The sequence below is a fragment of the Malaya genurostris genome, chromosome 1, assembly GCF_030247185.1.
Source record: "Malaya genurostris strain Urasoe2022 chromosome 1, Malgen_1.1, whole genome shotgun sequence".
Lineage (NCBI taxonomy): Eukaryota > Metazoa > Arthropoda > Insecta > Diptera > Culicidae > Malaya > Malaya genurostris.
In genome coordinates this window covers 161,000,904-161,013,033 of record NC_080570.1, presented here as the reverse complement: position 1 = coordinate 161,013,033, position 12,130 = coordinate 161,000,904, and the positions used below count along the sequence as shown (strand labels likewise).

Sequence of the window (12,130 nt, the reverse complement as noted above, 5' to 3'; positions counted from 1 at the left end):
TAGATTACTACATGCGCTAAAACAATTTAAATTCCCTGACCCGCCGACTGGTGTGTTTTCCCCCGACATAACTCTAGTAGAAGGAAAACTACGAATACTACTCCAACCGATAGAAAACCGAACGCGTAAACGGTGAATTGTCCTCGTACGTCCAGTGCGAACCAACCGTCACTGTCCACAATGGCGACGGTTAGCAAAGTCTGAGAAATCAGTCCTACCATTGTGTTGATGCCGAAGATCAGGGCAAAACTGTCGTCGGAGATGTGTTTCGCGATTTCCGAACTGACCAGCGTAATCGCGAATGCATGCAGGATTCCGAATACAGTGTATCCCACGTAGGAAACCATGAGGCTGGAGGTAACGGTTGCTATCAGCAACCCGAGACCCTGTAGGGCAGCAATGGTAGCCAAACCCAGTAGGGTTGCGTTTATTCGGAGCCACTCCAGCGGAACGAATCCGGCCAGTAGCGCCACTAAAGATCCCATCAAAGTAAGTATCGCTTCCACTGCTCCGTTCCAAAGTACGGTATCCGAACCACCGATGGCAGACCACAGAGCCTGCACATACGACGTGATTTGGTAGTAGAAGCAAACCGCCAACGAATACCAAATACTGTACCGAATGACAGTGAAATTTGTGTAGGCAGATTTGAAGTGAAACCAGAGCAAAGTGCTGGCTCGAGCACAGGTTGAAGTAGCAGATATCCGCTCATGTGGCTCCAAATCCTTTTCCTCGTCCATAACTTTCTGATGTCTATGAAAATACATACTTTCGGGCACGGGTGGAAGTAGAAAAGCCCATACCGTAGTTGCGAGTTGCGCTGGAGAAAAAAAAACTCATCGAAGTAAGCATTGCTGATTAAGAAAAAAATCAACTGTCAACCGAAACTTACCACCCAAAGCAATATAGTTCAACCCAAGATAGTCGGTAATTTCGTAATAGATCAAAGTTTGTGAGGCCGTCGCAGCCAGAAATCGGCCGGCCTGCGTTGCCGAGCGGATGTGTGACGTGACTTTCTGGTAATGCTTTCGGTCCACCTTGGCATAAATGTATGTCCAGTACGCAATCTCTGCGGCCATGTACGTCCCGTAGAACAGTTCCATCACCTGTAGCGCCCGCAGTGAGGTAGTCCATACAAACATACTCCACACCAACGTACCAGCCAGTCCGGCCACGATGATCAGCGGTTTGTACCGGAAGTAATCCGTAATCAGAAATACTACCACCAGCTGAGCCACGTACGAGTACGTTCCGATCGGAAACACATCCTGAACCACCTGTTCGACGGTGACATTGTGCCACGGTCCGGTCAGAAACTGAAACACGAACGGTTCACTCGGTCGAAACTCTTTCAGGAATCCGAAGATGCACAGTATCAATGAAACCCTCTGCCACTGCTCCATGTGCCCAGAAGAGCGTCTTCCCAGTTTTCTCGTTTGTAGAGCACACACTATCACACTCTATCAGCTTCATTCACTAGTGATTAAGTCACTACGTGAAAAGAGTCTGCCGTAAGCCGAGAGATGAGAAATACGTACATACACAGCAGGCAGCAGGCACGGATAGAAATTTTCTTCTGTTCAGATTTTCTACTTTGCACTATAAATCGGAGGAAATGTTTTCCTACCGTGCGCAAACCATCTTCTCTCCGAAAAACCCCACCGGCACAAATAATGTGTTTGCGTTAGATTCGATTTACGAAGATAGAAGAAAAGTGAGAGAAATGTAAAAATAGAAGATGGATTTTCCGACCGCCTACATTTAGTACAAGTAAAGACCCATTGCAACCTTTCCAATCCGGCTTATCCATACCATTGGATGCGTGTTCCCTGTCGAAACTGAACCGGCTCGGAAAGGTTTGAACGGACCTTGGAACGCGTCTTCTAGGTTCTGTCTGCTGCATCCACGTGGTTGTAGGGCGCGGTTAATCTTGTTTTACTAGCACGTGACATGAGGAGCGAGAAGCGTTTGAAGCCGTTCACTTCCAGTTCTTTCGTCGAAGTAGGAAGGATGACAATATCAAGATAATCAAAATAAACAGAGTTTCGCACGGTGACGAGCTCTTGGTTCATTATTAATCTCACCGATGAAGGAGAAACTGAAGCTGCGTAATCAAATCTGACCTATATGGCATAGTCGATTACTGCATCTACAAACTGATTTTATTAAAGCATAGAAATTGAGTATTACTTGAACAAGCCGAATGTAACACGAAGATTGTATGCACTAACGATAATGAAGTAATTACAGGACGGGTCAGTCTTTTGTCGTGAATACGACGTACTTTACTATGGGGCGCCTTTTCAAAATTTACCCTCTGAGAGAGTGATAAGTTTTTGATCGTGAATATCTCATGTTATATCTAATGAATCAACATAATTCTTGCTACACGCCGTCGGAAATATGATCATAATTTTATAATAAAATTTTCAGTTCTGTGACATATTCTCAAATAGTTCAAAATTAAACTTTTCTGAAATGTTTAGTATAAACGAGTATCAAAGAAGATAATTCATAAGGCGCGTTTGCCTTTCTCGTATTTTGAAAGCTCATAGCTCAGTGATCTGTAGAAGGATTTACGAGGTCTGTTCAAAAAGTTCCCGGAATTTTTTAATTGCGCGCGTCTGGAGAGTCCGGTGGTCAAAAATTTTTTTTATTGTGTTGGTACATATGTCCCTAATGTAGGGTGAAATTTTCAGCTGTATTCATTGTTTACATTCTGTCTTGTAGCGGCTGGTGTAGACGTGTTTTTTTGAGCTCGGCGATTTTTGTTAGTTTAAACAATGGAAGAATTGAAGAATTTGTATTAAATTTTGCGTGAAAAATGAAATAAAGTGTAACCAAGTGTGCGAAATGTTACAGAGAGCCTACGGTGAGTCTGCTATGAAAAAAACAAGTGTTTACGAGTGGTATAAGCGTTTCCAAGATGGCCGCGAAGACGTTGAAGACGACGAACGCTCCGGTCGACCCAGCACGTCAATAATCGATGAAAATGTGGGAAAAGTGGAAAAAATGATTATGGATGGTCGCCGAATCACTATTAGAGAAGTTGCTGATGAAGTTGGCATATCAGTTGGCTCATGCCATCATATTTTTTCAAATGTTTTGGGCATGAAACAAGTGGCAGCAAAATTCGTTTTTAAAACTGCTGAATTTTGATCAAAAAAACAAACGCATTACCATCGCTCAGGAGCTGTTAAACGACGTCAACGACGATCCAAATTTACTTGAAAGGGTCATAACTGGTGATGAAACATGGGTGTACGGTTATGATGTCGAAACAAAAGCACAATCGTCCACGTGGAAGCATCCAACGTCACCAAGACAAAAATCGCCGAGCTCAAAAAAACACGTCTACACCAGCCGCTACAAGACAGAATGTAAACAATGAATACAGCTGAAAATTTCACCATACATTAGGGACATATGTACCAACACAATAAAAAAAAATTTTGACCACCGGACTCTCCAGACGCGCGCAATTAAAAAATTCCGGGAACTTTTTGAACAGACCTCGTATATATTCTAACTACTAATAGAATCGAAAATTTTTAACTTGAACGTGTATTGCAACAACATTGAAGTTTTTCAATAGTACACTATTGAAAAACCTGTTTGATTTAACCCATGACAGCACCAGCTAATCAGAACGCGAGATGTCTGCTTCTATACAAGAGCATCCATATAAAAGTTGAGTGGTTCATTTTTTCTACCAATTGCTGAGCAACTGTTCCCGAAACAAGACACACGAGAGCAACATCGAGGACCTGTCGTCTCACTGATTCCCGATCTGAATGCACGAGACATCGTCAGCACAATGACACCCGGTTTTCGGTGTAGAAAGGCAGCCAAAAAGTGCCGAAACAAGACACACACGAGAACCATCTCAGATCTCAATATTTCCTACCAAAAGATTCATCAAGATGGAAGTTAAATTAATTTGCACCGTCACTAACACATTCAATTACGAACGGCAATGCGAAAGTGATGATTTTGAACACATCTTTATACTAGTATACAAATATGCAGTGCGAAACAGAGTTGAACAAATTGAACAAATGAAAAAGATGAACAAATTGTTAGAACAAATGTTTCCACTTGATTTGCGCATTCTACTTTTCAGGCGTATCAGAACTGGCTAAACTTAAAGCAATCCTAAATATTTCTTTATCACAGTGTTGTGGTCGTCCTGAAAAGGACGGGGTTTTCAACTCCTAATCGTTACGGATGGCCAGCTGCAGATGGCGAGGGATGATTTTCGTTTTCTTGTTGTCACGGGCAGCGTTACCGGCCAATTCCAACACTTCGGCAGCCAAGTACTCCATTACTGCCGCCAGATAGACCGGTGCACCGGCACCGACACGCTTTGCGTAGTTTCCCTTCCGGAGCAGACGATGGATTTTGCCAACTGGGAACTGCAGACCAGCACGGTTCGAGCGGGACTTTGCCTTGCCCTTAACTGTTCCTCCTGTGTGCGTGTTTCTGCGTAACAATTTCATAAGATGCTGTTAACAGCTCGACAGCCAATTCAGTATTACTGGCTGCCGCTCTACTAACTCTCTCTTTTATATCGTCTCACTGTTTCCCGTTCTGCGATATTTTAACTAAGGGGACGTCCCTACACCGCAACCAGTAGCAGGTATAAAATGAAATGTGATGTGAGAAATAGCGTCATTTAAGTTAAAGCAGCTACTCTGAACGTACGAGACACCGTCAGCTAGCTAGGCACCGAAAACCGGTAGAAAGGCAGATTTGTACCGTCACTAACACATTCAATTACGAACGGCAATGCGAAAGTGAATGTGATGATGTTGAACACATCTTTATACTAGTATGGGGTCGTGTGAAAATATGCCATGCGATACAGGGTTGCCATATATACAGGTTAATCTGTATTTTATTTATACATACATATATGTACAGATTAATCTGTATTATTATTATTATTATTATTATTATATCATTATTATTACTATCATTATTATTATTAAAATGACTCTTGCATACCGAAGATCGTCGATACATTTCAGACCCGGCCATTGCAATTGTCTCGTACTGAAATTTCGAGAAGAATCAGATATCTTCGAACTTCATAGCTTCAATAAAAATAAACTACAAATTTGTCATACCTAGCCTCCCATATTAGCAAATTAAAAAGGAATTGTTTCAAGTTTGAAATATATAGTTGTAGAATAGTAGCTGTTCAATGTAACTAATCTGTACTTTAATTGTAGGTGCATCGCTTCAAACTCTATTAGTGAAAAAGGGGAAAGCTTGCACAATTCATACAATCAATCAACTAACTGATATTCGGAAAAGTGATGGGAGTGTGCCAGTTTTTTCGTATTCACGACATCCAGTTATGTCTCTGACATTACCCACCCGCCTTTTTTTCAAGCGTATGTAGCAGGGATGTTCTGTTGACTTCATATGAACATAGAGAATCATTCAACCGAAAAAATTGAGTAACAAATTAAAAACCACCGTAACTAACTGGCAACTAAATAGCAAAAAATTATTGCCTAATTAGATGCCTATCTAGGAGAGGTGAAATAAATTTAAAACTGCCGTCACTAAATCGCAACTAATTAGCATTTATTGACTTACTGATGCGTTTGAAGGAGGAAATCGCAAAAAAAAGACCGCACATGCAGAGAAAAAAAATCCTTTTTCATCAAGACAATGCACCCTGCCACAAGTCGATGAAAACAATGGCGAAATTGAACGAATTGGGCTTTGATCTGCTTCCCCACCCCCCATACTCGCCAGATTTAGCCACCAGTGACTACTGGCTCTTTGCTGATCTTAAAAAAATGCTCCAGGAAAAAAGATTTGGCTCAAATGAGGAGGTCATCGCTGACACTGAAGCTTATTTTGAAGCGAAAGATAAATTTTTTTATAAACATGGTATTGAAAAATTGGAAAAACGTTGGAACCATTGTATCACCGACGACACGACCAGGCACTTCGAAGAAAAATCGGAATGAAAAGTGTTCGTGAGCGATTTACCGCCAGTTACCACAAATACAGCGACCCCTTGATGACGAGCAAAATAATCTTCTTGAACAACACTGTTTAAGTTGCTACGAACTAGTTACCAAGGAGCCCCATAATAAATAAACAAACCAGTCGAGAATGTTTTGAAATAGTTTTTTCAATTTAAATTTTGTGCCATCAGCGTAAAATTAAATGAACTCAGAAATCAAGATTGTGAAAGTTGCACGAGACACCGCGAGCTATCGGCCGGGGACTGGTACCCCTGAAAAATTTAATTATTAAATACGACAAAGTTAGACGATTTCACAATACGCTAGGTATGTTACGAGAAATAAATTAAAAATAATTAATATATAATTTATCATGAATTAGAGAATTATCCTGCACCAGAGCCCACGTTCAATAGTTGATCATGAACGAATTTTAATATTAAAAGATATATTCATCTATCAAGTTAATGTTACAACGTTCTTGTTGTATTCGCGCCGATCGGAAAAATATCCAAAATCTGACACAAAATGTAGTGCTGCGATAGACAGGGGTCATTCTATATAATCATCAAGTTACGGCCTATATTCTGCTTGAGAACCAATTATAAAATTATTTAAAGTAAATTTGTTTCTACAGGTAATAATTCTGATCAGATCCCATATCCTAAAAAACTGGTTTCCCGTACTTTTCAAGAGACTTTCATGTTCACCAGATTTTACACCCGCTTTGCGATGTAAAGGAGTTTCTCGAATGTCCAAAATATGACGGAGTATAGTTTTACATATACGCTGATTAAAAACTTGGGTTGAATGATTTGGAAGAAATTCAGAAGTGACGAATATTCATAAATATGATGAATACTTGAGAAATTCATTAGAAAAGAACAAACATGAATTCTATTTATAAGTGTATTCGCATCTGCATATGAAGTTCGATTGCATCTCGTAGAATAATACTGATATACTGACTCAGCTTTGTCATTCATATTTCGATACTAAATCATCAGATTGATAATAAGATTTATTATGACGGATTCAATGACTCTTGCAGTTTGCTAACATTTTAAAATTCATTTACATAGCAGACAATCGTCATAGATCTGATCTGAAGCCTGATTACGTTGAATTATTTAACAAGTATCAACGGATATTGAAATGTTATGTGAAACCGACAACTTTGCCGCGAAATAAGGATCTTCCACCCGTGGCAGCTTATTTTGTTTACATTACTCAAGTCTTCAATATGCAGTAACCATGGTTTTGGTAACTGTTATTCAAAATCAACAATTCATCAACTTGTGTTTGCCAGTTTGAATAGTTTTTCAGGAGATTTCATTTTGGCATTACCAGTTACTGAGGGGTAGTTAAATTTGCGATTCAGTTTTGATAACCGAGTGGCAGGTCGTGTCGTCGGTATCACCCTAAAAGGTGATTATGTTGATGAATAAAAAAACATTTTGCAAAAAAAATGTTGTTTCCATGGTTAGTATTCGATCGAAAAATCATTACGTCGCTATTCAGAATAAGGGTGTATAACTGTTTAAAATGTATTTATCATCAACTGCTGAATCTAAAAATAGTTTTTTTTTCGGAGTATCTGGAACCAATTTTTGGTAACCCAAACAATTGTTTGGATACCTTGGCAAACCAAAGTGACATAATGCATTCGCCATAACACAATTCAACACTTTTTTAATCTTCCTGAAAAATACTTCGGTCGAATTAGATTAAAGCCGAAATTACCCCTGGTTCAATCGCAAAAACAAAGTCAGGGTAGGGGAGACCGGGCCGAAAATGGCCACTTTTGGTATTGCGCAAAAAATAAAATTTTCACTATTCGAAAGCTACAACCTTCAGTTACGAAGCGCATTTGGTTTGATGTATACAGGCGTCATTGCGCTTGGAGTGAACCAACCTTGAAATCGGAAGTCAGAAAATGGGTGGGGCGAAAATGGCCAAAAAACTTCAAACACGGAAGTAAGAACAAATGATATTTTATTTGTAATCCACTTTCTAGAAATACTACAAAATTAAGTAAGATTATGACAAGACTATATTTTCGAATAATGAAGTTATTGTACAGACTATCGTTTATTTCGGTACAATTCGATTAGTAGAAACACTACGAACAATGCTCCAACGGCCAGAAAACCAAAGCCGTACACAGTAAACTGATCTCGGATGCCTAACGCCAACCACCCAACGCTGTCGACCACGATAACGGTCATCAGGGTTTGTAAAACTAGTCCCATCATCGTGTTGATACCGAAGATGAGCGCAAAACTGTCGTCGGAAATGTGTTTTGCTATTTCCGAACTAACCAACGTTATCGCAAAGGTATGTAAAATTCCATACCAAGTATATCCGACGTAGCAAACCATGAGACTTGATGTGACAGTTGCTACCAGCAACCCGAGGCTTTCTAGTGCGGCAATCAGGGTCAACCCAAGGAGTATGGTGTGTACTTGAAGCCATGAGGGTGGCACGAAACCGGCTATCAGGGCCATCAGAGCACCCATCAGTGTACAAATGGCTTCCACTGCTCCGTTCCAAAGTTCGGTGTTCGGACCACCAATCGTAGACCACAGAGCCTGCACGTACGAAGTGATTTGGTAGTGGAAGCTCATTGATAGCGAATACCAAATACTGTAACGAATGACGGTTGGATTGGTGTAAGCAGATTTGAAATGAACCCAAAGCTGAGTACTCGCACGACTCCACGTTGAACTGGGTGTGATTTTCTGACTCGGATTCAGTTCCAGTTCTTCACCGGTACCTGGTGGACGTTGGTGGAAGTAGATACTTTTAGGAACACTCGGTAGCAGGAAAGCACAGACTGTCGCGGCAATTTGCGCTAAAACACAATCAAAATTTAATTACCGCGTTCGACATTCGCAGTTAGGCCCCATCATACCTACCACTCAGCGAAAGGTAATTCAATTCAAGGTAATCCATGACTTGAAAGTGGACAAGGATTTGCGATACGGTTGATGCCAAAAACCGTCCAGATAACGCAGCCGAACGAATGTGTGACGTGACCTTCTGATAGTGCTTTCGGTCCACCTTGGCATAAATGTACGTCCAATAGGCGATTTCGGTGGAGTTGTTCGTACCGTAGAGTACTTGCACGAACTTCAACGCTTGTAACGATCTGCCCCATGTCAGTGTACTCCACAGCAATGTCCCGGTCAGCCCGGACACGATAATCAGTGGCTTATACCGGAAGTAGTCCGTGATGAGAAATACTACCACCAGCTGCGACACGTACGAGTAGGTGATGATGGGAAACAGATCCTGAACGGCCTGTTCGATGGTGATGTTGTGCCACGGTCCAGTCAGGAATTGGTAGAGAAATGGTTCATTCGGTCGGAATTCATTCAGGAAACCGACGCAACACAATACTAACGAAACTTTCTGCCACTTTTCCATGGCCGTGACTTTGCACCCGATTGCACGAGCCAACCACACTTGATTACACCAACATTCATTATCAGTAGCAGTTCGGTAGATGATTACAGACAGAGATCGAGTCGTGAGATTTCACTTGCAAACTAAACCTGTTTTGAATGTAATTGGTTCTCTCACAGCGCAAATGCAAAACACACTGAGACTTTGTTTTAAAGATTAATAACCGCTACTTGATGTTGCTAAAATACAAGTGATCTTGCTCCAGTATCTAGCAGCAGACCCGAGTGAAACCAAACGCCAAAATGAGAACAAATCGAAATTGTATTCAATTTTATACTTCAGCTAGATTATCAATTAACTTTATTTTGCTATACTTGATCAATACCAGGGTAATTTGAGCAGTTTTGAGATGAGCAATCAAAAGCCGGGGGTTGTTACCAAAAATTTTTCTTGAAGATCAATACACTTTTACATGCGATCGAACCAATTTCTTAAGCAAGACATGCGTTTCGAACGTGTCAAGCGTTGCTTCCGGCATCGGAAAACATTAACCACGCAACTTATTTTTAGCGTGTGGAGAATAAGAGAAAGTGCTCGGGGGCTAAATCAGTGCTATTTCGCGGATACGAACATTTATTTGACAAGATATGTGAAAACTCGCATTGTCGTGATGATGAGATGATTCTTCTTTGACAGTTCGTGTTTCGATTTTTTCCGGAAGCTTCTGGCAAACAAAATGTTACGTGCCATTCAGAGTTGATGAATCTACGTTGCTCTAGATGTAGGAACGTTAACAATAGATCCGGTTTTCCCAGAAGAAGGCTACCTGCGCAGCTCCGGAAGCGCTACCAAGTGGCGCATAGCGTCTCCAGCGCGGTGCGCTGCATCGAGTTTATGAAATGTCCAACAAAGTATGATAGCTTTCAAAGTTTACAATGGTCTCTATTTTCTTCATTTACATACACGCAACTGGAATTTTAAACGCTTCTGTTCGTATTGTCTGCAAAAACCAGATTTTTTTTATGAGTTTTCACAATATTTTTGTAAATATAAAAAAATTAAGAATAGGATTCGCTCGAATTTTGGGAAAATTACCCGATGCCCGAAGGGCCAACCGGTTCAGCTCGACGAACTGAGCAAATGATCGTGTGTGGTTAGTTATGTGTTGTTCACAAAGAGGTCAAGATCTCAGAGATGGCGAGACTAGTCGCAAATGAAAGGTCTTCTCGTCAGCCACTACGCAACAGATTGGTTTTGCGATTTGATGTTTATTTTTTAAGTTATACATAGTAAGATGTCAATATGTTCAGTTTTTTGTGATTGCAATAATGGGATTGCATAGTTTCCAAACCAAAAATCAATTCACTTTTAACAGAGTGCTCAGTGGTCCTAACCACATCAAAATACGTTTTCTGTTTGAGTTCCAGAGGTTGATTTTGGGACTTCATTGCATTCAGAAAAACTTTTGTTTGGAACTGTCTTCTTCTTTGAATAAAATCAAAGTTGTCATTAATCCACTTAGAAGTGAGTTATAAGTTTTAATTTGCATACATTGGAAGTGAATTCAAGCCTTTTGAAGAATTATAGAACAGGTTACTACAAGAAAATATGTCGAACACATGGGCCCTTTAAAATGCATCGGTGTCGATATAAGGAGCATAATTGATATGAGGCTTCCAAAATGTAGTTTTTCCATCATAACTTTCTAAAACAAACAGACGAAAAAGGGAATTGAGGGAACCACGTGGTGGATTCACAATTTTCACGCGACTCACTGTAATCAGGCCTTCAATAAATATGAAAATACACTTTAAGAAATGTGTGTCTTAAGATTCGTTACTAAACGTAGCACTCTAATATGCGTTAGTTTTTCCTTAGTTGTTCCCAAAACCTCTTGGGAGGTGTAAAAATGTTCCTTAACTATTTCTATCTGAAACAAATGATAACGAACGAGTCTAAAATAAAACAATTACTGGTAGATAAAAACTGGCTTGTCGTTTACGTCACTTATATCATCATTTCTCTGGGACTGGTAAGGATAGCCATTTGATCTTCAAACTTCACCAATAACTCAATAGTAGCTTTCAAACGAATCTAAGATTGTTTTAATTGGTTCAGCCTTCAACACATACAAACACACATACACACTGAGAAACGTTTTCCTATCTCGTCGAGCTTGTCGTCTGATCGAGCTCGATCAAAAGTCGTTTTTTTCCTGTAATTCTATTACCCTCTATAGAAGAAGGCAGAAACATTGATGCAAGTGTATTCAAATGTATGTAGTGAGATTTGGTGTGGTTAATCGTTTTTGTACGCGAGTTTCCTTAAGGGTTAAGGGTCAAAACGATGAAAAAAATCATCATTTTTGCGATTGTTTTCCAGAATTTTCGTTCAAATTTTTTGTATGATAAAAAGCATTCTGTTTGATTTTTTTTTAAATTTTTGCTGGTTGTTCAAAGCGAAAACTACGACTTTTCACAAAAAAAATCCGCCATTTTGTAGCTGTAAAACCTCTCCAAAGTAACAAAAAACGAAAAGGAAAACGTTGGGGTCTATTTTTTATATGTAGAAAGTGTGTGCAAAATTTGAAAACAATTGGTGCAGTAGTTTTTCAATGACGATGGACACGGACTTTCAAAACTTGCTTTCGAGAAAAAGGCGTTTAAATTTTTTTTGTCTATAGAATCAACGGAAACAATTTATTACTTCAGGGAGCCCGTAAGACCTAACACTTT

General features: G+C 40.0%; 2 protein-coding genes across 2 annotated transcripts; both read right to left on the bottom strand.

Annotated features, from left to right (window-relative positions):
* LOC131427169 (folate transporter 1-like) lies at window positions 1–2,138 on the bottom strand. The gene is made up of 2 exons (XM_058590137.1): window positions 893–2,138; window positions 1–820 (listed from the first exon to the last, which is right to left on the bottom strand). Exons 1-2 carry the CDS (start codon window positions 1,401–1,403, stop codon window positions 27–29), a joined length of 1,305 nt encoding a protein of 434 aa, XP_058446120.1. The 5' UTR covers window positions 1,404–2,138; the 3' UTR covers window positions 1–26.
* Window positions 2,139–8,000: 5,862 nt separating this feature from the next.
* Window positions 8,001–9,563, bottom strand: LOC131427132 (thiamine transporter 1-like). Its single transcript, XM_058590069.1, has 2 exons — window positions 8,906–9,563; window positions 8,001–8,841 (listed from the first exon to the last, which is right to left on the bottom strand). Exons 1-2 carry the CDS (start codon window positions 9,414–9,416, stop codon window positions 8,072–8,074), a joined length of 1,281 nt encoding a protein of 426 aa, XP_058446052.1. The 5' UTR covers window positions 9,417–9,563; the 3' UTR covers window positions 8,001–8,071.
* Window positions 9,564–12,130: the final 2,567 nt, after the last annotated feature.